The sequence below is a fragment of the Poecile atricapillus genome, chromosome 1, assembly GCF_030490865.1.
Source record: "Poecile atricapillus isolate bPoeAtr1 chromosome 1, bPoeAtr1.hap1, whole genome shotgun sequence".
NCBI lineage: Eukaryota > Metazoa > Chordata > Aves > Passeriformes > Paridae > Poecile > Poecile atricapillus.
The window spans coordinates 89,846,305-89,872,341 of NC_081249.1; the positions used below are offsets into that span (position 1 = coordinate 89,846,305).

At 38.5% G+C, this 26,037-nt stretch overlaps 1 protein-coding gene across 1 annotated transcript in view; it reads left to right on the forward strand.

Annotated features, from left to right (window-relative positions):
• The first annotated feature begins 2,725 nt into the window (after positions 1 to 2,725).
• Positions 2,726 to 26,037, forward strand: part of SPAG17 (sperm associated antigen 17) — a 90,097-nt gene continuing 66,785 nt past the window's right edge. Inside the window, 3 exon segments of the mRNA XM_058840462.1 lie at positions 2,726 to 2,818; positions 11,127 to 11,267; positions 12,048 to 12,107. Of these exon segments, the coding sequence (XP_058696445.1) occupies positions 2,726 to 2,818; positions 11,127 to 11,267; positions 12,048 to 12,107 (294 nt within the window).

Genomic DNA, 26,037 nt, shown 5'->3' on the forward strand with positions numbered 1-26,037 from the left:
TTTCAGTGATCTGGTTCACACCTTGGCCTACAAGCATCTTTGGCAGCACAACAGAATGGACAGGGACAAGCAGGCAAACAGGAGAGTCAGTCTTCGCCTGCCTTCACTGACAGATAACCCATTTTAGGACTATAAGGTACAACCTTTTATAATAGAGCATAAATCCAATTTCTTCCTCTCCTTTGTTTATGAGAGTGGTAGAGGTGATTTTAAATAAACCGGCATAAACACCTAGCGATCAGCTGCCCTACTTTAGTTGGACTTGCTATCTTGCTACAGCATCCAACAATAAACAAGTTATCAAGATGCATTTACTAAGGTGGTAAGCAGCAGAACAAAACCATTTCCTTCAAATATTCCTTATGCATCAAGCAAATCCACAGTAGATATAAACAGGCCAGTTCATGGTTCTCACAGCTACTGTTTGTGTTCTCAGAACTGTTGGTTGGCTAACATCAGTCTCTCTGGTTTTTAACCGTCCAATGATCTGAGGATACAGATCCACAAAGATCCAGGGGCATAATTAAACAGTAGTCATCTCTCACCAAAGTCATGGCAACGCACATTCCAGACACACCATTAAGATCTGGATGCACAACCCTCTCCTGTCATTCCTCCTGAAATTTATATTTATTCCTGAAAACTGAGCCATGAAAAATCTGAAGGATGGTTCATAGCTGGGATATTTAGCAATGTTATCTCTGCATTCAACCCCAAACTTCTCTATTGTTCTGCTACATCAACTGGCGATCCTACCCCATTTTTCCTTTCCATACAGTCAGTGCACCTCAGCAGGCACAGGCTGTGTATCCAAGACTTTAGTGAAAAACAAGGATATGGTGGGAATATCATGCAGCCTGTTTCTTTGAACAAGTGAAGACCGATTTTTTTTTTTTTTCTGGATAATAAAAGAAAAACTCAAAAAGAGAAAAATCAACACCAGCCAAGAGATGGGCTGGGGGAAATGTTAATGGATGCTGGCAAATCTACTGTGCAGCTTTCCCAGGTTAGCAACTGCATCACTATTTACAAACACTGGGAAGATACCTTTCTGTAAACTAAAATGATGCGAGACTTGCTTGTTACATCCCCTATGAAGCTAAATTCCTACTTCTTCACTAAAGCTGTGTAATAAAAGGTGTTTCATACAGCACACACACTAGGTCAGTATCATCCCAGAATGAAATCCTGACTAAGGCAGTAACACACTGCACAGCAGGGTTTTAAGCTCTGACGAAAATAAAATAAAGATTTGGAGGCTCTGAGCAACTCCAGTCGGTATAAGAGGGTGGGGGAAGGGCAGCATGTGGTTTGGGGTATTTTCACCAAATGTTAAATCACACAGAATATTTCACTCGTCTCCAGTGTGAGATCACGACATGACTCCTCTGTAATGAATTCTTTATCTTGGCAGCTCTCCTGTTTTCTCCCAACAGTGCCTCCCTCTCCCCTTCTGGTCCCAGTGCTGTAACATATGGTAGTATTTGCAGAGCCACTTGGGCCTGGGAGCAGGCCTGGCTGCCCACACCTGCGCACCCCCCGCCTCGCTGCTCGGGTCTCGCTCCAGCGCCGGCACAGAGCTGGCTGCTCCACCCTCCTCAGGGGTACTCCACGGGTGCTGCCATTTGGCCCTGGGGATGAGATGTGTCACTTGGTGCCCAGGGTATTAATTCAACAGAATTCAACAGAATGATTAGGTTGGAAGAGACCTCCAAGATCATCAAGTCCAACCCATGCCCTATCACGACAACTAGACTATGGCACTGAGTGCCACATCCAGTCTTGTTTTAAACACATCCAGAGGTGGTGACTCCACCACCTCCCTGGGCAGACCATTCCAGTACTTTATTATTCTTTCCGTGATAAACTTTCTCCTAATATCCAACCTATATTTTCCTTGGCGCAGCTTGAGACTGTGTCCTCTCGTTCTGTCAACTGCTGCCTGGTGAAAGAGACCAACCCTCACCTGGCTACAGTCACCTTTCAGGGAGCTGTGGAGGGTGATAAGGTCACCTCTGAGTCTCCTTTTCTCCAGGCTAAACAACCCCATCTCCCTCAGCCATTCCTTATAGGACTTGTGTTCCAAGCCCCTCACTCATGAGATGTGTCACTTGGTGTCTGTGTGCCTGCCCAACACTCTCCACACAGCCTCAGTGAGGCTTCTTCAAGCGGCCACGATGGAGACGGCTCACTGTCTCAAAAATGATGATAAAAGCACCCAAAGGCCCCATGAGAATGCACAGGATCCATCAGGTTGGAAGGAATCACAGTGGATCATCCGATCCAACCTCCATGCTTAAGCAGAGTTCCTAGAACCACATGGCACAGAGCTGGATTCAAATGGTTCCTGCCTATCTCCAGTGAGTGAGGACTCCACAACTCCTCCGGGCAACCTGTTTCAGTGTGTGGTCACAGCCAAGTTCACACTCTTATTCAGGTGCACCTTCCTGTGCATCAGTTCATTCCTGCTGCCTCTTGTCCTGTGCCTTGGCATCACCGAGCAGAGCCTGGCTCCAATCTCTGACAACCCCTTTAGATACTCATAGACGCTGAAGATGTCCCCTCCCGAGGCTGAGCAGTCCCAGCTGCCCCAGCCTTTCCCCGTCGGAGCGGTGCCGCGGCGCCGGGCCCAGCGCTGCGCCGGCGGGCCGGCTCCGCCCGCGGCCGCGGTCTCCGGGGCGACGCGTGGGGCCGCTGGGGCTGCCGCTGCTGCTGCCGCCCCGCCATGGGCCCCAAGCGGCCCAGGTCCGCCCGGGAGTCGCCGGTGCCCGGGCCGCCGAGCTGGGAGCCCGCGCTGGTGTCCGCCCGCCTCGAGGAGGTGAAGGCAGCCGGGGGGCAGAGCCGGCGGCGCGGGGGGAAGGGGGGAGCGGGCTGAGGCGGCTCGGGCCGCGGGTCGCGGCTGCCGGGGGCTCCTGGGGGCTCCAGGATGGCCCCGGGGAGGGCCGCGAATGGTCCCGAGGAGCGGCAGAGCCGCCCTTGCCCCTCTGCCCCGCCACCGAGCGTAGCCCTGCGGGTTTCTTTGCTCCTCCTCTCCTCGGCACTTCCCTTTCTGGGCTCTCTCTGGGTGCCAAGTTTCGGCTCGGAGTGAACTTTTTATAAACTGCTGAACAACGAGGTTTGATGGAGGTGCTGACACAGCATTAACTGTAGCGTTGAAAATGTGAGGCTGTAATTTTCCTGCCCGAGTGTGTGCAGCTAAAAGCCACTTTTTTCCTCTTTTTTTTCTATTTTTTTTTCTTTTTTTTTTTTTCTTTTACAGAGTGTGAGGATCTAAAGGCATATTTAGTTTTCCAGGTTCCGTGTAAGCAATGTAATTCTCATAAATCTTGACTTGCAAGAGAGAATTTGGTTTCAAAATAGGGTGGTAGTTTCACAAACAATAATATTTATTTCACATGGGTTTATCTAGCACGGCTTCTGCAAGTGAGACAAATTGCTTCCGTGGCTTCCTTGTTTTCTGGATTCCTGTTGTGCCCTATTACAAAAAAAAAAAAAAAAAAGCAGTTTTTTGTTTTAGCTGATGTGGGTTTGTGTTTTGTTGCATTTTTTCTTTTAATATACCAGCGGCACTGGTTAACTATAAGGAACTTTTAATTCAGGAGGAGGCTTTTAAACTGGCTAATTGCTTTTCCCGAAAAAGCCACATATGTCCAGAAAGCTCTTAAATATTTACTTGCTTTTACTTTTATTTGGTAGTAACCATATAATACAAGTTTAGCCAAACAAGACCACTTTTTCAATAGCTTAGGTTGTTGTTTTCCATTTTTCCCTAGAACACGGATTTTTCAGTAGAGTTCTAAGGTTCTTGAGCCATTTCTTACTTGTGAATCTTGTCCCTACCCTTGGGAAACATCCGTGAAGCATAAAAATGGGGTGAAGGTTCAATCTCCATCACCTACTCTGTTCCTGGTCTTCCTCCAGTGCTTACTAGCAAGGTGCCAATTAGTGATTATGGTTTTTTATGGTGGCATTTATTGTGGTTGTGGATATTGTGCAGTGAATTCAGTGAACAAGGTGCTTTGTATGCTCTGCTGCCTCTAGACGTAATTTATTACATTTCTTAAATGCAAACCATTATATTGAAGTATTTTTAAAGGTAGGAAATAAAATGCTCAAAATTTAGGAAATGTCAAAGTTGGTATTATTCTGGACCACACATTGAGGCAGATGGAAAAAATGTTGAATGTTCACTGAATAGGGCAAGAATTCTGTAGGAAAAAGTATGTGATCACCTAATTAAAGATTATTGTAATGCCTGTACCCATGGGGGCTGACTTGAGATTCCTTGTTTCCATAATTTTGGTATCGTCTAACTGCTTTCTGTTCCAGTTAAGCTAATTTCACTTTCTCTGCCATACTGTTCACAGACAGAGCCTTGGGAACTTGGGAAGAACTGTCCCCTCCCTGCTGTCAGCTTGAACTCAGGCTTCTGAGATGCTGGGCAGCCACTGAAATTTCTTACTGCAGCAGTGTTCTTATTCAGCTCTTAGAGTCATGGGCAAGAGCACACTCAGTGCAAAACTGTCAAATGCCAGCAAATCTCTTCTGAGCATGTGTGAATCAAGATTCATCAAGTGTGGCCAAATGTGGGTGTACATAATGTAAATAAACATGCTCTGTAAAAGCAAATCTTTGACACAAGTACGGCTCTGCTGCCAAATTTAATTCCTTCCTCTTGAACACAGAGGGCATTGAATATCTTAATTACTTAATCATATAGGGGTTTTTATTAAAGGATAAACATGATTTTTAAAAATCAAATCTCATTCTGCAAATAGTCCAACCACACTTCCCTCTCCCCACCCATCCTACCCAAGTAATAATATAACATACAAAGTTTAAACTCAGATATATAAAGCTCAGGAACTGAAAGCAATCTGTAAAAGAGGGTGTTGAACAGCTTGAATTTTAGATATCACCAGACACAGAGCACAAAACTTACTTCTTACTCGTCCTCAGTATTGTGTATAAAATACCATATGAATCTGAAATGATTTAGGAGATGACAGGAATTCTATCAAGTAAATAAATGTCTCTCCTCATAATTCATATGTAAAGAATTTTTAAATCTTTTACTTGTATCAATTTGAAAAATATTCTTTCCCTTTATTGGAGGCAAAGGGAATTTACTAGAACTGGCTTTAAATTGTACCAGATAGACCAAGTGGTGAAATTTCACATTTTAATGTGTTTATGACTTACACTATTTTATTAGTTCAATCTATGAAAAGCATTTTACCAGTGCTGTTAAGATTTTTATGAATGGGTATACTAACTAAAATATGATTTAAATGGTATTTACTAACCAAATAATTGCTTTTATTAAATGCACTGTGAAAACTGGCAAACATACAGCTTAAAAACACATACAGAGGAAATATGGATTTTCCAGAGCCTCACATTATATTTTATGTATGTCTTTATTGTTTGTAATGTGCTATGCAGAAGAACATGGAGTTGCAAACTGTATTTGCCTTCAGATATTTGTAATCTACTTTGATTGGGTTCACTACAGAATTAAATTGCAAAATATAAATTATGATTCTTAAGTAGTTTCACTTTGCATGTGTTAAGTAGGTAAAGGGTGATATTTGCTAAGTGAAAGGTGAATTCTGGGCAAATACAGCCCTTAATTAAAATAACTGTCATTTATTTTTTGTTCTTATTGCCTGGTATAACTAAGCATAGCAGCTGGAAGCCATGTTCTGTGCTGACTTTCCATCTGTATGATTTCTCTCATTTCACTGGCATTTTAGGGCCTGAAAATTGATCTTAAATCTTGTGAAACCTCTAAAAATGTTCTGAATAGGGTAGCTCCACTTTTGATTGCTATGCATACTGCTTCCTCTTCAGAGAAAAATTAACATTCTCTTGAGCTTTGATATTCTCTCACCTGCCCATGTTGACAGTAAAACCTCAGGCTCTTAAGAGCAAAAGTCATTAGTAAATGTGGGTGTGTCAATCAGCAGGTAGTGCAAGTGAATCTGCAGATTTCCAAGCAGTGATGTCCTACCTTGAGGCTACAAAACTCCTGATAAACAACCTTTCCCAGTAATGCCAGTTGTATTTACTGGTGGTTTACAAGCTCTGTCAGTCTCGGAAATGAAGAGTGCTAATTATGCTAATTGTTCATAAACCACTAACATGTTTGATGCTCAAATGTTTTGAGTTTTCAAAAGTTCCTTCTCAGCTCTTACAGGTAAATTCAAAATATTGCTGTAATGAAATTATCTTACTGGTAGTTGTCCTAAGGGAAAAAAACCAAACAGTCAAACAAAACAAACACACAGCCTGATCAAACAAACAAACCAACCAAAAAAAAAAACCAGTTAACTCCACAACATTAAGTACCACAAAAATAAGATGACAGATACCCAGATTGTCTGGAAATGGGAGGAGGGTAAGATGGGTGCTTGAAGCTTTTCTTGACCAAGGAGAAACTAGAAACTGGTACTGAAAAAATAAACAATATACCTGACTTCTTCAGCTGTCTTCCCTAAAACAGCTGCCCTTTTGTGTCTAGGAAATGAAGCAGAGAAAACAAGATAAGTATAAAAAGGAAGAAAAAAATCTGCTTTCTTCTTCAATGTGAATTAAAGTTAGATATTTTCTTAACATACCTATGCTATTCCAATACTGTTGTGATGAAGATCTACAGACTACGCGTACTGGTTTATAACAGTTGGAAAAAATCACATTACAGAGGAACACAGTGGAGCCTTGAGAGCAAAATCATGAGAAGATGAGGCACCTTCTGTGTTTTGTGAAAGCAAGGATTCTGGACAACCATTTGCTGCTTACATGGAGCTTCAGGGATTAGGTTGATCTTGCAGATTTGGAGCCTCTCCAACTGAGGGGCATAGAAGTTTCCCACACAGATGGTTATTTCTAAAACTGAGAGACTTTGGTGCATTTCAACTCTTGACATGGCCAGGAGTTTTAAAACTGGACAGTGTCATTTATAGCAATGGTTGTCACTGAATGTTTTCCAGTGAGAGCAATCTAGCCTGCCCTTAATTGGAGTTCGTTTCAGATTGCTTAAATAGTGTTCAGTTGCCAATGCCACATTTCCAGCTTCAGTTTCTTTTTTAAATTCACATTTGAACCAGCATTGTTGATTCTGTGGGATATCTGCTCCCTGCATTTTGGTCTTCTTTGTACAGTTTGTAGAGCTCATGTTAAATTCTCAATGGCAATCTCCCTAGACTGTTTCCATGGTTTTCCAGTAGTTATTTTTATGGTTTTTTCTATCCTGTTCATTAAGCTGGGAACGTCATTTGAGGTAGCCTTAGGGTCACTAATCTATCCTTTCTCAGATCCTTTCTCAAGCCTTGATGCTACAATAACATTTGAAAGAATAAAACTAAGTAGAGGAGCAGTTGTATATTGAGGGAGAAAATATTTTTAAAGTAACCATATACATTTTACTACTTTTCCTTCACATTTTTATGTTGTGATTTTAGGTGGTGAGCTGTAGAAGCAGGGTCTGTTTCTTCTCTGTCCTTTCAGTGCCTTGAACATTAGGGATACTGTTACAGGATCGATAATATAAAGGCAGGATTGCAAAAATACTAGATTTTTAACCTCAGAAAATAGTCTAATCAATTAAACACCTTAAACTGTGTATTTATGCTGCACATTGACTATTGACTTCAATTCGTGTTCTCAATGTGCAGCTCTTCGGAAAAATGATCCTTAAAGGCTTCAAAACCGATCAGTCTAGAAATAGATGACATGCTATTAATGATTCCAAGAAGTCTAGATCATTATTTACTGTGAAGATGTGTGTAGCTACTTCGGATATTTACTAGCTACTTCCAGCTCCTATTCCCAGGTATTGCACTTTTCTTAGAAAAGCAGTTTATTTTCTTCATTTAGCACTAGGGAGAATAGGCTGTCTCTAATAATTTCTAAATTTTTGTGCAAAAGACCTTGTATTGAGCTGCATATACTTCTGTAGAATTAAGTAAGGTTGTAATTTTCACTACAAGTTCAGTTATCTTGTAGAGGCTCAGTCCATGTATTTTATTTTAATGTATTAGCCAATGGTTTGCCTATAGTATAAATATTCTCGTAGCTGTTCTGTGGAGTAGCTTTTTTGCCGTGTTTCTTTGAAGAAGAGAATAGGGAGAAGATGTGGCCCACTGATGATAATTTCTTCTTGAATTAAAAAAATCTGGAGTTGGATAATTTTGTTTGCATAAGTCCTGTTTGGTTTTTTTTTATACTCATTTTGCACAAGCAGGACCTACCCTGATGTTTTGCTTTGGTGCTTTGTCACAGGCTGCTGAGAAGGTGGGCACCACAGAGGTAACAAGGAAAATTCCCTTCTCTTAGAAAGACTTATAGTACTTTTAGGCAGGAGGGTTCATTGCTCTGAAAATTCCTGGGAATTATTATATTGGCTAGAGGATAAGAATTTGGAGAGGGAATCTAAAGGTGGAGAAAGCCTGAAGTGGGATCAGATAATGAAAGTGGAGACTTGCTAAACAAGGAGACAGAGGACGAGAGCTGGGGAGCAAGTCACAGGTGGGGGAAGCATTAAGACAAGTGGTGTAACTGAGATGAGGAACAAAGAGTGGAAAAGGAAGGAGAAATTAACTAGGAACAGTTGTGACCAGGGGGTGGAAAAATGAAGAGAAGACAATAAGGAAGACAGGTTCCACAGGCATTGTTGTTGCAGTGATATTAGTCAGTGCTAAGCAGCCTTAATTTGTGGGCAGCAAGCTATCAACATGTTCTGAGGAGGAACTGAAGAAGGCATAAGGCAGGGTTTTAGAGCTCTCTCATAGGTATTTTTTATATATCTGAAGAACTGCAGGAAGTTGTGGGAGTAAGCTCTGTATTACTGCTGGGCTATGCTTACCATATGATCCTGAGTAGAACCTGACATTCCTAATGCTTGCTGCTCTTGAGCTGTCAGCATCTCTGTGAGACTTACTGGACCTTGTTTTTCTCTCTGTCATCCTCACTGAAGTGGGCAGTGATAACAGTTGTTCCATTAGTTCATGACACAGGTTATTCTAAAAATCCTGTATCTGGTGATCAGCACTGGGAACACCAGGATGCTGCCACATGAGAGCATTTCAGTCTCAGTTCTGAGAGCCTAATTATGCATTTCCACACGAGCATCGGCATCTAAATACTTTCTGTTCCAAGAATGCTGAAGTTTTACTGTCCAGCTCTTGGCAGGTATACAGTGATAGCTTGATTCCAGGTTAGCTGCAATACTGGAATACATAGAGCTCTTTCACAGTGCTGTGCACCAGTAGCTGTCTTGCAGCTTTAGACAGAAAGACTTAAAAGAGCAAAATGCAATTCAGTGTACTTGGTGCAGTCCCCACTACTACTGCCACTTCTCTGGTGAGCAGTGTCTGCTGCGTCAGTGCAGCTGGACACTCATAAATTCCACCGTGTTTGCACACTCCTAGAGCATCAGTGATATGCTTGATCTCTCTAGCACTTCATATTTTTAAAAGCTTGAGATTTATTTTGTGCAGCAATAAACCATCAACGAAGTTCATGATGTGTGGAGCTGTAGGCACCCTTTTGGATTAGTTATCTGATCTGTAGCTACTTGCAATTTCACTTAATCACCCAGTTGACCTTTACATCCTTTTTGTTTTTCTGAATATTCTGTGATTAGAGAAATGGGGCATACTTATGTGATGTTATCCTTTGTTACCTTAAGTGTTTGACAAACTGTTTCCCACCATGCAAGCATGCACCGTTTTGAGGCTTAAGTCAACTGTGGCTTTCTCCCATCCCAAGCCATCAGTTACTCAAATCGCAGACATTTAGGTAGGTTTTTTACCAGCTAAGAAAAGGAGCAAATGAAGAAGGGTACTGTAAAATTGGAAGAAGATGCTTCTCTTACTATCTAAATATTTTTCTTAGAATTCTCCTTTTCCTCACTTTACCATGACTCAGCTCAGATTTTGTTCTATTCCACAAGGACTTTGTACGTAGAATAAATATATGAAAATATTCAATATCCTAAAGTTACCACCCTGTCTTAAATCTCTTAAAATCTTTCCTTGCTATGATGCACACTGGATGGACTGTGACTCTGCTTAGCCTGGTCCTGATTAATGTGACTGTCCTGGGATTGCCTTGATCTGACTGAATCCCTTTCCATATTTACCTTTATGCAGCTGCATTGGTAACTTTGCCGTTTGCACATGCAGATATGCATTGAAAAAAAAATAAATTGGGTGATTCCTGTGCATCACAACCATTACAAATGCTCCTACTTCAGCCACACTAATGCTGATAAAGAATACTCTAGAGTGAGATACAGATGTGCTGGAGATAGCAACTCACTCTGTGGAAGGAATTCCGGTAGAAATGTGAAAGATAAGAACCAGTAAAAGTTGCTTAAATTACATGATTTTTCAGCTTTTGTAGATGTACATCACTAAATAATGTGTTCCAGTCTTTTCTTCTCCTGCATTTTTTTTGTGCTGAAAACATTTTTCTACATTATAGTAATGCATATGCTACTGCAAATGTTTGAAAACTGCTAGTGTTTTTAACTTACCAATACTGTAGTGTAAAACTTGCCATTGGTAAGTAATTTTTCTTGATTCAGAATATTTAGTGAAACCATGCAAGAGCCATAATATGCATAAATATACCTTCATAAAACACCATAAAAATAATGCTACAATGTAAAGAAAATAGTACCTGGGCATTATCTAATTCAAAGATGAGGGAGCTGAAAATTGTTAATTTTTTTCTACATTGAATAATTACAATAATAAATATTAAAAATTCACTAATTTCTTTTGCTTGTTTGCTGAACGGTCAAATCTGCAAATGCCATTTAAAAGTTAGTACATCTTTGTGAGATGCTAATGCATCATTTGCCTGCAAAAAGGTTTAAGGCTGTTAGGCTTTTGTGTTTTTCATAGCATAATGCTGCCACCTGATGGCAGAAATAATTGGGACAAAGTAGTAGGGGCTTTTTCGAGTTGCATGCAATTTCAGTGTGATTAATACAGTGATGTTTGATATGTCTTAGAGTGACCTAAAGCCATCTCTACAAGATTACTCTTTGAAACTGCAAAGAAGAACTTTTGTTGGCATGAGTTTTAATATTTTAAATACTTTATTTTGAAATGTAGGATGACTGGAAGCCTAGCATCACTTTCATTGTTGGGACCAAGATTGAGGATGAAATCCACACCCAGGCCCTGGCTCTTGCTGTGCAGGTGCCGCTGCGAAAGCTCTTCAGTGTGATAACCCGTGAAGATATTGACAGACAGGTATTCCAAGACAGTAATTTTTAATAATGCACCAAACTGTAGATGTCACTTCTGGACCCTGCCTTTTTTGGTCTGTGGTAATGATAAACTTGTCTGTGGAAGTTTCAAAAATTACACTAATTCATAGAATCATTAAGGTTGGAAAAGACCTTTAAGATCATTGAATCCAACCTTTGAACACCACCGTATCAACTAAACCACAGCACTGAGTACCACATTCAGTCATTTCTAGAACACTTCCAGGGATGGAAGTGTTGATGGTGACTCTACCACCTCCTTGGTCAGCCCATCCTAATGCTTGACAACCCTTTCTTTGAAAAAGTTCTTCCTGATGTCCAGCATGAACCTGTCCTGGAACAGCTTGAGGCCATTTCCTCTCATCCTGTCACTTTTTGCCTGGGAGATGAGACTCATCCCCACCTTACTACAACCTCCTTTCAGGGAACTGTAGAGACTGATAAGGTGTCTTCTGAGAAATGGATTTCTCCAGACTAAACAGCCCCAGCTCCCTCATCCACTCCTTGTAGGACTTACTCTCTATACTTTTAGCAGCTTCATTGCTCTAACTCATAGGAGTTAAAAATGGAAAAATAAAAGCTTACAATAAAAGCTTCTCTGCTCCCTGTAAATGAAGTTTTGTTACAGACTTTTCTTCAAGGTGCTGATAAAAAACACCTTGCTGATTTGGAGTGTGAGTGTAGTGTTTGCAAAAGGGAATGAGTAAAGTACTTCGGGTAAACATAAAATCTTCTCACAGTAGAATGCTTTATTTACTTGCAGATTGCAGAATCTGGGCGTCAAAAGGGAAAAAAGGCTAAGGATGCACCTATGTACTATGAGGTAAGTTAAAACATTATTGCAGAGTCAGTGCTCTTTTACACTGAAGTGTGTAGGGCTGTGTGGTTTGGTTACATATTCTTAAGTAAATGCAAATTTCTTGGATCTAGCTGGTAAAAACATTCAACCATCTAGACACTTAAACTGCTTTGTTTTTGTGATACCAGCAATATTCTGTTGGATTGCTGATTAAGTGATGATCAAAACATGTTTTCAGGGATACGACTTTCATTATTGAAGGATATGTTGTGTGATGATGTTTTGATGGTGATGTCTCAAATTACAGAAAACCTGTCAGACTCTTCTGTCTCAGATGCTCGCAATGATTTAGAAACTTATACCTTCATTTATGGGGATGCAATCCCCTATATGAAACACTATTCTGTGTGCTAGTACCCATTATAATCTCAGTTTGATGTAACCTGATTCATCTAGTGAGCTATGTCAGCAGGGTTTGGAATCATGCTTAGTACAAAGAGTACTTCCTCCTACCCTGTTAATGTTTTACTTACAGCTTGTGCAAGGCGATAAAATCCTGCAATTAATTAGAAGATTGTTTAAAATTTTCTCAGGTAGAGTTTTACAGTCCTTACAGACCTGAAGCGTAAAGAATTTTGGATCCCTCTAAAAAGACTTTGTTTGCATTTTATTTCTGCAATGACTAATAAACTTTTTATGTGTCTCAGGTTTTGGTGGACTTTATAACAGTACTTTTTAGCTGTGGTCTGTTTTTCAGTAATGCCAAGCTACTACCTGAACAAGTCCCTTTGGAATTATTTACCACTGACAGGACTGTGAATTTTATGCAATTAACCCTCTTCATTTAGGACTAGCCTCCCAGGCAAATTCACCCTTATGTTACTTGGTATGTAAAACTTCTTCAGTCCTACTTGACAGAAGGATTTTGAAGTCTAGCTCTAAGCAGAAGTTTTGAATGATACCTGTATTTAATTACCTTGAGCAATTTTCCTTGTGAAGTGGACACTTATTAAATTCCAGCTGTCAGTGCTGTGTCTCATTAGCTACTTACTTTACTCCTCAAAGACGTGTTTTTACTCCCCTCCTTTAACACAGAATATAAAATGCCTGTTCTGACCTTTTGCTTGGACTCAGTTTCCGTTCAGGCTGTAGCTAATTAAAAGATCGATCATGTTGCCACAGCATTAAGATCCCACCTCTCTGGGCAGAGTTTGTTCCTGAATATTCACATGTATTCCATGTGCAGTTTGAGCACTCAAAGCTTTCACTGCTTGCACTGCTTCCACTAGTAAAGATAAACACATACAAGATTAGCAAGAACACAGGGTTACAAAAAGCTCTTCTGAGAGGAGCATTTCTATCATTGCCACATACAGTTCTCTATGGCAGGATTCAACGTGCTGCCTTTTCCACAAGTTTCCATATTCATTTTTAGAGGTACTGTGAGATTCCTGACATTTAATGGTCTTTGACCATATGACAGATACATGTGTGTGAATTTGGGACTAATGATGTGCATAGTAATGTGGTTATTATGGGTATTAGTAGTAATATTGTTACCCATGCCATTGGTCTTACACTTTGCATCAACTGAAATGCAGGGGTTTTAATAAATTTCAGTGCAGCCAAAAGTTTGCAGTGGCTAGAGGTAAAGAACCTTTAACAAATGGCTCATGATACATTGCAAGCTAATTATATATCATATTAAAAGAAATCCTCCTGTCTGCTCTAAGTTATTCCCCTTCAGGCTTTCTATCATTTTATTGTTTTGTCTCTCATATCACTCTTACTGTACAAAGTGAAGAGGTTCTGGGCAGGGTTTATAAATGTGTAGCTAAAAAGTTTCCAAATCCAGGAGAATTAGGTGTCTAAAACTTTTCTGACTCTTACATGACTTGATGGGGGTAGGAGTCCTGCTTGGTAATTTTGTACGAATTCTAGCACTTAATTGAATGATGATAGGCTGATTCTCTCACAAAGATGCTACAGAATTCATTTTTTCCCTTATATATGAAAGAGAAAATGTTATGCTTCCTGTAATATATCGACAGATTTCATAATTTATCATGTACAATTTTTCTAACAAGACCTACAACTAAAAACATATGTATTTTATCAACAAGTTGTGTATTTCTTGTTGTTTACACACCTGTTTGTTGGGTCATTTCTATTAAGGTTAATAACAGCATGTGTAATTAAGATATTTTGCCACTACTAAATATGATAATGTTGTTAACATCTGATTATTAAGAGATGCCTTTTCCCAAATTAAGGTGCAAACAAGACCATATGCCGAAGTCAGTGGTACAGATTTTATTTAACGATGAATTGTAAATAGAAGAGAGAGGGGGAGAGAGAGAGTTCAGGTGGAAAATAATACCACCCCTGGATCCAGCAGCATCCTATTAGTCCTTCTCCACTCTGGGCTTTATGTTAGTGGGGGTCCCAAGGTAATTCAAAACTTTTCATTATCTCTACATTTTAGCAAACAAAGGAATTAATGCTTCTTGGCTACACTGTTCTCTTATGCTATTGGTTAAATGATTACCTCACCTCTAATGCTGCTTATTCTGCATGCTCAGTCTTTTTCTTCTTTTGAGTTGATGGGTTTCTGGGATCACAGCCTTCCCTTGCCAGAATTACCTTTAATTCTGTCAGAGCTGATTTCAGCACAGTTGCTGAGTTGGCTTTCTTTGTGGCTCATGGATTCTCCATTTGTGTCCATTATCATCAATACATTCTGTTCCCTAGGCTTTGTTAACCTCCCCCCAGGTCTGAGATAGCACCTGGACAATAGTACCACCTTTATCTTATGTTGTCTACAGTCCAAGTTTCAGGTATGCAGATGAATATTTAGGTGGTCACTGGTGGCTGCAGATGGCATCTCTCCCAAACCTCTGGGTGATCTTTGTCTGACTGGTGATATGCCTATGAGCAGTTGCCTCCTTACACAATTTGCCACAGTGGGAATTTTTGTCCAGATATGTTACCCAGGATATGCTAGCCAGATCTTGCCTCCACCAGACCTGGAGTTAGCGCCATCCTGTCTCTCTTTTCTGTGTTAATCTCATGGCAAAATCCTTCTGTGACCTTAACAGAGTTTGAGACAGGTTACTGTGCTCTTTAAGTACTTACAAGTTTTTCCAAAGTTTGAATTTTGAAAATCTATTCAAGACTAAATTTTCCACACCAGAATTCTTCATGAGGCTGATTTTTTCTTTTTTTTTTTTTTCTTTCCCCCATTTCCCCCCTGAAATTTCTCGTGAGATTGAGTTCAGGAGCTGTGTGGATTAAAGGATCTTATTTTTTTTTCCTCTTTCTTGTAAGAATTATTTTGAAGTTTTGTTGGACTTACTGGGACAGGGAACAGAAAGTTGCCTTTATGTTACCTGAGAAATTCTGAGAAGGAATAATGTCCCACACTAATACATAAACAAGCTGGAGCTGCAAGGTAGTACCATGGTGATTATGGAAGCAGATGGAGCCTCATGTGGCCCCTTCACATGAGTTGACTGGAAGAAGATGGATAGTGTTGCTGGAAATGAACAGTTGAGTAAGTTATGGCCATGAGTGAGAGAGGGATCGGAGAGAGAGAGATGTGGAATAGTTTTGTGGTTCTGTCAGATAAGCTGAGATGCAAAAAAGGTTCATGGGAAGATGAAAAAGGCACAACTGGCAGAGATGAGAGCAGTTTCATTAGGTTGTGGATTCCAGAATGTTGCCTTCAAAATATGTCCTTGTCCTTGAGAAGCCAGCAAAACTAAAATCTTGTAACAGAGGTGTCCTTCCATGCTGCTCTGACTCATCTCTGGGACAAGTCATCCTGTGGAACCAAAAAGGTGTAATTAAAAATATTAATCTTTATTCCATAGCCAGACAAGAATTAATATATTAAGTATTGTTTCTCCCAGCAAAGTTCCTGCTATAGTTGCCAAGCTGAAAAACATTTTCAGATCTGATGCGAAATCCAAATTGTGTCCCATTCTCATCCTGGAATTCAATGAGCCTGGAGAAGCATAAATCAGTTGTAAATAAGTTTTTCTCAGCTGTTAATCACCAGGTTGATACCTAACTCTGCTGGCATCTCCTGCATTTTCAGGATGGAAGATAGCATGAGCAGTGTGCAGTGCATTCCAGTATTCCTCCCTAGACATATGATTCCATGAGAACAGTAATAGGTACAAGTAGAAAAAATCTTGGGCATAGCAGAATGAGATATATATATACATGTGTGTGTGTGTGTGTTTGGGTGTGTGTATGTGCATAATTAAATATATATATATTGCATAACTTACAGGAAGGAGGAGGAGGAGGTGATTGGAGAAGGCATTCGTATTAGAAAGGAAAAGGTAAATGGATTCCCTAGGCTTTGGACCTCAGTTGCACTGGACATGTTTGGTGGAGTTGAAAGTTTCTAGCAAATTTTTTTTTTTTTTTTTTTTAAACCTACACTCTTTATAAGTTTAAGTGATGCCAACACAATGATGTCCTTTTTCTCCTCTTTTTCTTTCCTTCCTATCCAAGACTACAGAGAGTAGGGAATTCTGATTTTCATATTATCATATTTTCTGTTTCAAATAGAATTGCAGCCTTGCCATAGAAAGCTATTATTTTTGTGAAAAGGCCTCCTTATTTTTTTTTAAAAAAGAACAAAATAGAATTCATAATTGTTTTACCCTCCTTTTATTTATTGTCTTTTAAATCCTCTTTTAGGACATTAAGGAAATAACATCTCCTTTGTTGTTCTGCAGTGATCAACATTACATTGCCAGTATATAAATTATTCAAAATTCCCTTTTTTAAGTGTTGATGTGATATTTTCTTTTATTTGCTGTAAAACTGCCCTTGTTCTCCAAGAGATGGTTAAAGTCAATACTTGTAGTCCAAAGAATTCTTCAGCTTCCTGGTTTTAATACTTTGATTACATTGTCCAGGTCTACTGATTTTTGGTATTCCTGGCTTAAAAAGCTGCCTTTTTGCAATTTTCTATTGATGCAGTTTTAAATAATTGCTTTTAATGAAATAACCATCTCATCATCTCAAATCTCTGGGTTTTTTCTGAATATAAAGCAGAATAATCACTGATTAGCCAAACTTTTCCTGCATCTATATTGACTCTTCTATTGTTTCAATTTAATACCAGACAATGCCATGGTTACTGATTCTTTTTTTCTCTGATACAGTTAAAAAATAAACTCATCCTTATCTCTGCTGGCATCTGTTGTCTCTTTTTTTTTTTTTCCTTTCTCCATTGAATCTGAAATACTAATTTTTTACTATTTTAAATTACAGTTTCCAGGATCTTGTAATCCCAGCTGGTTTATGTGAATTGTCTCTGATATTCCCATGTGATGAGCAAACAAACATTACATTTCAAATCACATGCTGGAACAGTAAATATTTAAACAGAAGATAGTACAAAATCATGGCTATTCAGAATTTTCAGAATCATCCTACTTTTTACCATCCCTGGGTGAACACAGGACCTGTTAGATTCTCCTGTTCCAGATCTGCATGGCAGATTGTTTTCATACAAAACCTCACTTTATTTTACCTCCTTGCTAACAAGGCAGCAGTGTCAGCTCAGAAACCTCAAACCTCTGGATGGATAAATGCAGGAGAAGCTCCAGGCTCACTGTCAAGATATATAACAACCAACCCTTATCACCAGGCATACTGAGATATCAACTAGTTGTGCAGTTTCAATAAACAAACCAAAGAGATTCCCAAACAAGGTCCTTCTATTGCCAAGCATAATATGCATAGTTTTGCCATTAAAGCCCAGTTCAGTTGAGTGCTTGCATTTAAATCTTAATTAGCTCATGTTTTGTACAGCTCATTTAAGGGACTAAAAGGTAATTGGTTAGAAATAGAATCTTATTGTTTTAAAATTATTTATGTCATACATGATTTGGGTTCTTTTTCTTTGGGTTTATTGTTACTGTTGTTGTTTTTTCCCCTAAGATTGTGATGCCATAATCCTTGGGAAAGTGCATAGTGTTCACAGTACTTCTTGCCTTAATAGGCAATAGACTGTAGCAGATACAGAAGAAGCCTTGAGTTTTCTGGGTGTACATGAAACAGATTTCTCTCCTGTCACTTCCAACACAAAATATATAATCAAGATATTAAGAACTTTTGTAGGATATTAAAAATAACAATTAACAAGCCCAAGTTGAAAAAAATGAAATAAATTTAGCCAGGAAGCAGTGGATGTAAAGGACTTTGCAAGCATTCCTGTGAATTTATGTTTTGCTAGAAATGTGTAGAGTGTAGGCTTATGAAGTAAGGGTTGGTGCTGGTAAGATTTTTTGAAGCCCTAATCGCGTTATGATGTAGAGAGAAGGTCCATTTTCGATTGGAACTGAGTGTGTGTTTCTTGGGATAAATGCTCCTACTATTATGAAATTTATATATATTTGTATATTGTATTATCTATAATTATATTATTTTATGTAATTATAATTAGGTAATAGATATATTTAAAATATATGGTTTTAATGTGTATGCATGTGTAAAATTACTCAAAACTGCCTTCTATTACTCACCCCAATGGCATGAATTTCATTTTTAAAAAAGTTAAGAAAAGATGTTCTCTTTCTGAATATCCTCTCTTCAGTAGGTCTTAAAAACCTTAGACCTTTCTATTACCTTATATCGTTCTATTGTCTGTGTCCCTTTTTTGGACTCTCATTGTTGTGTCTAACAATATTTTCAGAAAAATAAAAAAAGGGAGGGTAGCAGTAGAGACATGGAGTATGAATATATTTGTGTTCCTTTTAGTAAACTTCTGGGGCTGAAAAAAATCAAAAATGTTGAGTTTAGCTTGATGTGAAAGGGGACATTTAATGTCAGAGACATAACATTTATGGGAAGGAATATTTTCACTTAAGTACAAGCTCAGAAGAATTGTCTGGCACTGGGAGAAGACCAAATTCAGTAGTAGCCAGGATATGGGGCACTCAAGAAAAATGTTTCAAACATTATGTTAGTCAGGAGTGTTTTTAAGAAAGACATTTTATTTCTTTTTATTTCTTGTGGAAACATAATCAAAGCCTTCCTATTTTTGTGTAGTTGTATAGATTTTGACACAACACCAAGTTGTGGTCAGGATTAGGCTTTCTCAAAAGTAAAGACAGCCCTATCAAAACCAAACCTTCTCGCTCTATATATGCATGTAAATAGAATTCTGTTCTTAATACAAGTTAGCAAGATTTTGTTTTCATTCCAATGGAACAAAATTAATTTTAGCAGTTAGTGTAAAATGGAATAGCTCAGGAGCCAGACTTACCCGGTGTCACTCTTTTCATGAGAGGATTTGACACTAGAAACAACTTTGGCAGCCATGCTGAATGGTTAGAAGGATACATAAACTTAATTTTATTTTTCATTCCAGTACAAAATAAATTTCATACTGCACTCTTAAATGTTATAATGAAATGGAGCAGTTCTCCAGTCAACCTTTGTCAAGTGATGTTGTGTGGATGCAAGTGAAGAGAATTTTATTGCAGGAGGACTTGGCCCTTACACTGTGGATACACGCAGGTTTGATGTGTACTCTTGGGAATTGTTGTTAATTGAATATACCTTTTAGGGAGGTACTGGCTTCAGGGGAGGTTAAGGGACTTTAAATCCTGCTGTGAGTGTTATCTACTCATCTGTTTTCAGCTCTTTTCTATTTGTTACCAAGCTCCTACCTGTTCATAATATGGAGTATAGGATGTTTTATAAATTATCCACTAAATGAGGTGGTATATTTACCTGAGATATTTAGTGTCTTATCTTCTGAGAAAGGTTTAACTACTTTACCTGCTGGTTCCCAGGATTTAGGTCAATCTGCTTAAAAGGATGTTAGAGAAAGAATTTGTTAATTGAAGTTTAGCATGTCTTTGTATCAGCCTTTGCCATTGTCAGAGCATCTGATGCCACTTGGCCTTGTAGTCCTTTAAGTTATCAAATTGTGTGCCTTCCATTCAGAATTAATTATTCCATGAGAGGAAACCACTGTTGCTATAAAGCAGGCAGTTCCATAAATTGTTGATGTTCGCAGTCAGTTTAAGTGTCTCCAGTTCAATATCCCTTTCCAGGAACAATGTGTCATTGTTCATTTAGCATTTCTAAATGTTAAAATTGGGGGAAAAAAGTTCTGAGCTTGAGCAGGAAAACAATCTGTGTTTTCTAATTTTGTTTCCTAAAATCTGAGAGGTCAGGTTCTATTATTTACATGAGGCAATTGATATGTACGTCTTCTAGTTTCATTTCAGAATAGTGACTCTTCATAGTCCAAAAGCTAAGATTTTAGAAACATGCATTATTATTATTTTATTACTGTTAGTTGTAATTATTTGAACTGAGGCCATCTGTAATACTCAAATTGCTAGCAATTTATTTTCTAGGAAAGACAATTGATAACCTTTTGAAATTCATCTACCTATTTAAAATCTGCTTCAGAACACTGGTGAGACTGGGTTTGCTTCACAGATTACAAGAGTTCCTGCATACATGCAAATTGGTATCAAATTTCTGCTTTTCCTGTGCAGGTTTTGTTGAAATGTCTGTGTAACTAAAGGAAACAGCAGTTATGTCTGTGAGAATGTCATCCTTGAACTGTTAGAGGGACTCTCTGAAGTAGCCAAAGGCAATGCTGTCTTCTGGTTTTTTTTTTCTGTCTCTGTCTTCAGAGTTTTTGGGAGACTGTAATAGGTTCGTTAAGGACAATAAAGTATATGACATTTTCTCCAGTAGAGCAACTAATCTCAGAATCCTTTGTCACCAAATTAAAAAAAACAAACAAACAAACAAACTCAAAGCCCTGTTGCAAAGCTGGACCAACCAAGGTGGAAAGATCCTGCCCAGTTTTGTGGTGCCAAGTCTATAAGACTATTGTAACTACCTGGCCCAAATATTCTGACGTGGCTTGATCTCTGTCAAGATGTAGTTGGATGGGTACTGCGAGCACAAGGTTTGATGAGGCAATTTTCTTTCTTAATCTTTTTGTTCCACCTCTGATTGGGTTCTCTTTCTAGCCAGATTCAATGTTAGAGAAGCGTGACTAAATCTTTTAGCTCTGTGGTGTTCATTGTGTGGATTCAGTTGGCTGAAATTTCTGGAGACAATTTACTTCTCAGAAGCTGAAAATATTCTGTGCCATAATGGAAAGATTTACTGGGCAGATTCATCCCACTGAAATGTAAACATTTCAGTATTTGATCATAGCAATATATGCCTTCATCTGAGCACAAATCACAACAGACTGGCCTGTCCTCTTTTTCTAAAAGGGTCTGGGTTCTGATGGGGTTCTTCTGAAATCACTTAAATGCTGTTTCAACTATTGTCCCCCAATCACTGTTAAAAGAAAACAGATATATCAAAGGTCATGTGAGAAAACCTTCCTTTGTGCATAGAGCCCCTTCCTGAGATAGCATTGCTAATGCCTGACCTTTCTAATCACTGGATATTTGTATCCCTTAAAGCAGTTTGGTTTTCATAGTAGCTAATGGTCAGAGAGCCATAGGAGGTGCACATCTCAGAGAGTGAGCGCTCTTGAATGAGCTCTCTAATAAAGCCCTCCTTATTTTTATGTAATGTATTTTCTCATTTTTACTGAAATTAGGTTATTCACCATTTCTGTTTTTCTTAAACATTATTTAAATACTTTACATAATGCTGTACACGTGTTAGAAAATTCTCACAGAGCATCCCTGAGATTAAAACAGTTAAAATATCCCCTCAGGTTGCAGATTTTCTGTAGAGAGAGGTTTAGAGAACAGACTTTCTTACAATGAATAATTCTAATAGGTTTCTGCTAACCAGATCAAGCTGTGTTGTGTTTTGGCAAAAAACAGACTCACTCATATGAGTGACAAGTTATTTTTCCAGAGTACAAGCAACCATTTGCTTCTGCTTTGAGAAATGTTCTCACAAAAGAAAGGAAGATATTTAGCACATGAACAGCGTTCATATTTGCTCAGTATTGCTTCAGTATAGTAGGTTTAGTTCAGAAGGATTCCATGGGGTACAAGGAGTCATCAAATCCACTTTAATTATTTTTATTTTAATTAATTGTTTTCTCTGGAATACATATTCACTGTTTAACAAGGATTGCTTATTTGGCTTATCTTAGGTTTTACAGTCTGCCTTGTGGATACATAAGCATTATATGGAGCTCTGCTCAGATATGCAATTGATTTATTGATTTATGTGAGTCCTTAAGCTCTCTTTGAACTGTGAGTCACTAATTCACTAGTGAAAGATAATAATTAAGCAAGTGGTCTTTTGACATAATAGGTGGGAAGAGGTTTTGAGAGTTAAAATGAAGTTAGGTGAACGGTTGAATATGAAAAAATGAATTATTTCAACACACTGGAGGTGTCATCTGAAAGAAGAAGTTATTTCCATTAGCTCAGATCCTTCCTGATATTCTTTCAATATGATTGCTTGTAGTATGCTTTAGTCAATGAAATCACACTGGCAGAGTCAGAAATATTTAAGAGTATGCGTAAAGAAGCCTTTAGAAAAAGCAGTTATCAGCATGACACATGCAGCTTTTGTCCCCTAGTCTGCCTTGAAAGTTGCTTGCAGGACTCATAGGACTGACAGCAGATTGTAATAAGATAAAATCACTTTTTTCCCCTGCTTTTGTTACTTTGCTCAGGAAAATACATCTGAACAGTAATTACCAGCTTGGTTGTGTAACCCATAGAGCCTCTTGACTGATGACTATGCTGCTTCAAATTCACTTGAACTGTGTCGGCAACTAAGGGATTTTAGTTATTTGGTTCTTCTTGGAACTATGATGTTTCTTTTAGGAAGTGTTATATGAGTCTGAGGCATATGTGATGGTCTGGATTTCTTTCAATTTCAAGAACAAGAGGGAAGACAGGCCTTTAGAAAGCTCACTCTGGGTATGGGAGAACTATACTGTGAAGTAGGCAAGCAGTGAACCACTGCTCATAGCAAGCAATGTTACTGCTGCCAGGTAGTAATAAAGCTGTAAAAGTTTATAATCTAATTTATCTTTTTGCAAGGTTTTCTGATTATGATTTGGCAGCCACAATGGTTTTGTATGTTGAAAAAGAGGCATTTCAAAGAAAGATAGCACAATGACTCTGGCTTTAAACGTTTCCCTAACTTTTATGACCTATCTCCTATCTCAGTGGCGCTGACATCTGTCAATAGCATAGGGTCACTTACAAGCTCTCATGCAGTGTTTGAGTGGCTCAAAATACATGCCCTTTGCACCAGACAGCTAAATCTCTGCATGATTCATACTGCCACCATATGAGATCAAATACTGCATCGCCAAAGCCTTTCTGCACTTCACCCGTGTGACCCCTGCTGTGTGAGGAATGCTGTTTCCTCTTGCTTTAAAGGAAAAGAGGCCCTACCTAACTCAGTTTATCCATCCAAGTTTCCATGGTTTCTCACATAAGAAAAAGATCATCATTGGTGGGATGAAGTATAGCCAATCTGCAACAAATCCACTTCATAGTATCCAAAAAACTTCCTTCTGTATTCCAACCCAGTTTTTGTCTTGAGGTTTTTGTTTGGTTGTTTGGTTTTTTTTCACTTGATGCTCAGTAGATTTTTAACCGTTTTTGTCAGGTGCCTGCATAATTCACAGGACCACAGATGAAGTAAATATGGATGTGTAATAAATTTAATTTCTTTCATCTACTGTGCATGGATTAAACTATTTTCTGTCTTTAGGATTGGTTTTAATTTCCTCCTGTATAAAGCATATTTTACATTTCTGCATGAAAAGATATTTGCTTTCTTTGTATTGCCAAATGTAGTGCACTCGTTCTGTCTTTGTTTTATTTGTGTGATCTCTTTCCATAGTCATGGAATGTATTCCTGTTAAATATTTTTGCCATACCTTTCATGGCTCACATACGAAAATTTGTCCTTCCTCCCCACTCTACTTCATCAAGTTTCTTCATTCCTGTATTCTCTGTCTACAATACAGGAATAATTATTATGCATTGCTTTTGACTGGTAAAATGCTTTAAAATTCACAGGAAGAGTGAGGTTTAACAATCTAAGCAATTTTTTCTTCTTCCATGAACAATAAATTCATTATTTATTTCACAACGTTATTTTCACAATGGCCATCAAGCTGGGTTACTATATTTACACTTTTCAGGAATCCTTCCAGAATCCCTCCATTTCCCCTCTATTGTGTTTCAAGAAATATGCAACCCATCTACGTTAGGCCAAGAAGCATCACTTTCCATAGACTGTTAACATCAATTCTGAAAAAAAAAAAAACTTTATGAGAATTTTTCTCTCTGAGGGAAATTACTATGATATTTCTACCAAAGTATCTTTCTTTCAGAGTGCAGATTTGTGTGCCTATCTCTGTGTGACTACTTTTTCCTGGAATAATTAGTAGTTCCTAGTGTGCACACAGTCTGTGGTAATTTCTAAGTCTTGTTCTTAACATGTCCTTGATTTTCTGCTGTGGCTCTGATGTCAGTGGGTCTTTCCAGAAGCCTTCTATGATTGGCTTGTTGAGCTAGTGACCAGTCTTACTTTGAGTACAAAACATGCAAAGCAAAACTCATCTTAATCATGATATATCTTCCTTTGTGTATGTGAAGATCATTAGATTTCAAATTATTTAGATCATTTGTGTTTCAGGAGCAGGATTGTTTTGGAAGGGTTTTTAGAAGTATATGTTTTGGTTTTTCTCCCTGTTATGTGACTTGGGAAAAATCTGAATTTTAAGACATTTATTTTTCTGCTCCTTGCTTTCGTTTGCATGAAACAATAATTTGGCATATAATAGTCTGGATTCTGTTTTGGCTCTGCTTTATTCAGAGAAGCATTTTAGTGGCTACATTTAGGTGAGAGGTGAAAATTTCTAAGCTAGGCACAAATCTATGGAAGCTCAAAGCTAATGGTGGTGTTTGCATTAGACAAGACACAGTTCAGTGAGATGCAGTGTGCACCTTCATTGTCTCAGTGTTAGCAAGCAAAATTGACACCATATGTGCCCAACTGTAATTGCTCATAAGGAGAAAAGAGAAACATGTCAGAACATTTGAGTAACACCTAATTCAGCCCATGGTTATAAATAAAGCTGATGGTTGCTTAAAAACAAAAGTAAGAAAATATTATGGTTATATTATTCCTCAGCAGCGCTTCCTATGTAGGTGAACTTTATTACAGAGACAACACAAGTGAAAAGAAACATATAACAACTTTTTAACAGTATTTTTATGTTATTTTATTTTTTTCGCAGTAAATAAAGTGGTTATGAGGCTCCAAGGAAAACGGCCCAGATGTTAGTGAGTTGTATGAAATTTAGTGGAAACAAGCTGTAAAAAACATAGTCATAAAACAGCCTGTCAATGCCACACATCTGGACAATGCAGCTGTATGTTCCCGCTGCTGTCATCACCCTAAGAAAACTGAATAGCCTTATTTCACCCCAATTAGGCTGCATACCAACAGAATCAGAATTACACAGGGAGGGGGTGTGTTTTCACCAAGACAGACCCTCTCAAATTCCCTTCAAGAAGTTTTTATCTTTCATTTAGGGCCAGTCCCTCAGACTGGCCACTTTGTAAACAGTACCGCAAACTATTCCCCTTGATTTGCTATCTGTTATGTGATTTTTAATTTATTACTTTATAATATGTAGTTGCTTCATGTTGTTTCTTTGTTTAAAACTTAAAGAAAATTATGTTTTCCTGTGAGAACTCTGTGTCTGTTGACTTTCTCATAAATCATAGAAGGTTTTTTCCATTCTAGTTTTATCTCATACTATAGCTGATATAACTTTATTTGAGGTCTTTGGAACCAAAGAATAATGGTTGTGTCTTACTGATACATTGTTTTTCCTGGAAATGTGGCTATTTTGACCCACACGTTATACAGTGTGAGATAACACTTCCTCATTTCAGCATGCAAATAAATATGAGTCGAGTGCAGTATTAAAACTATGCAA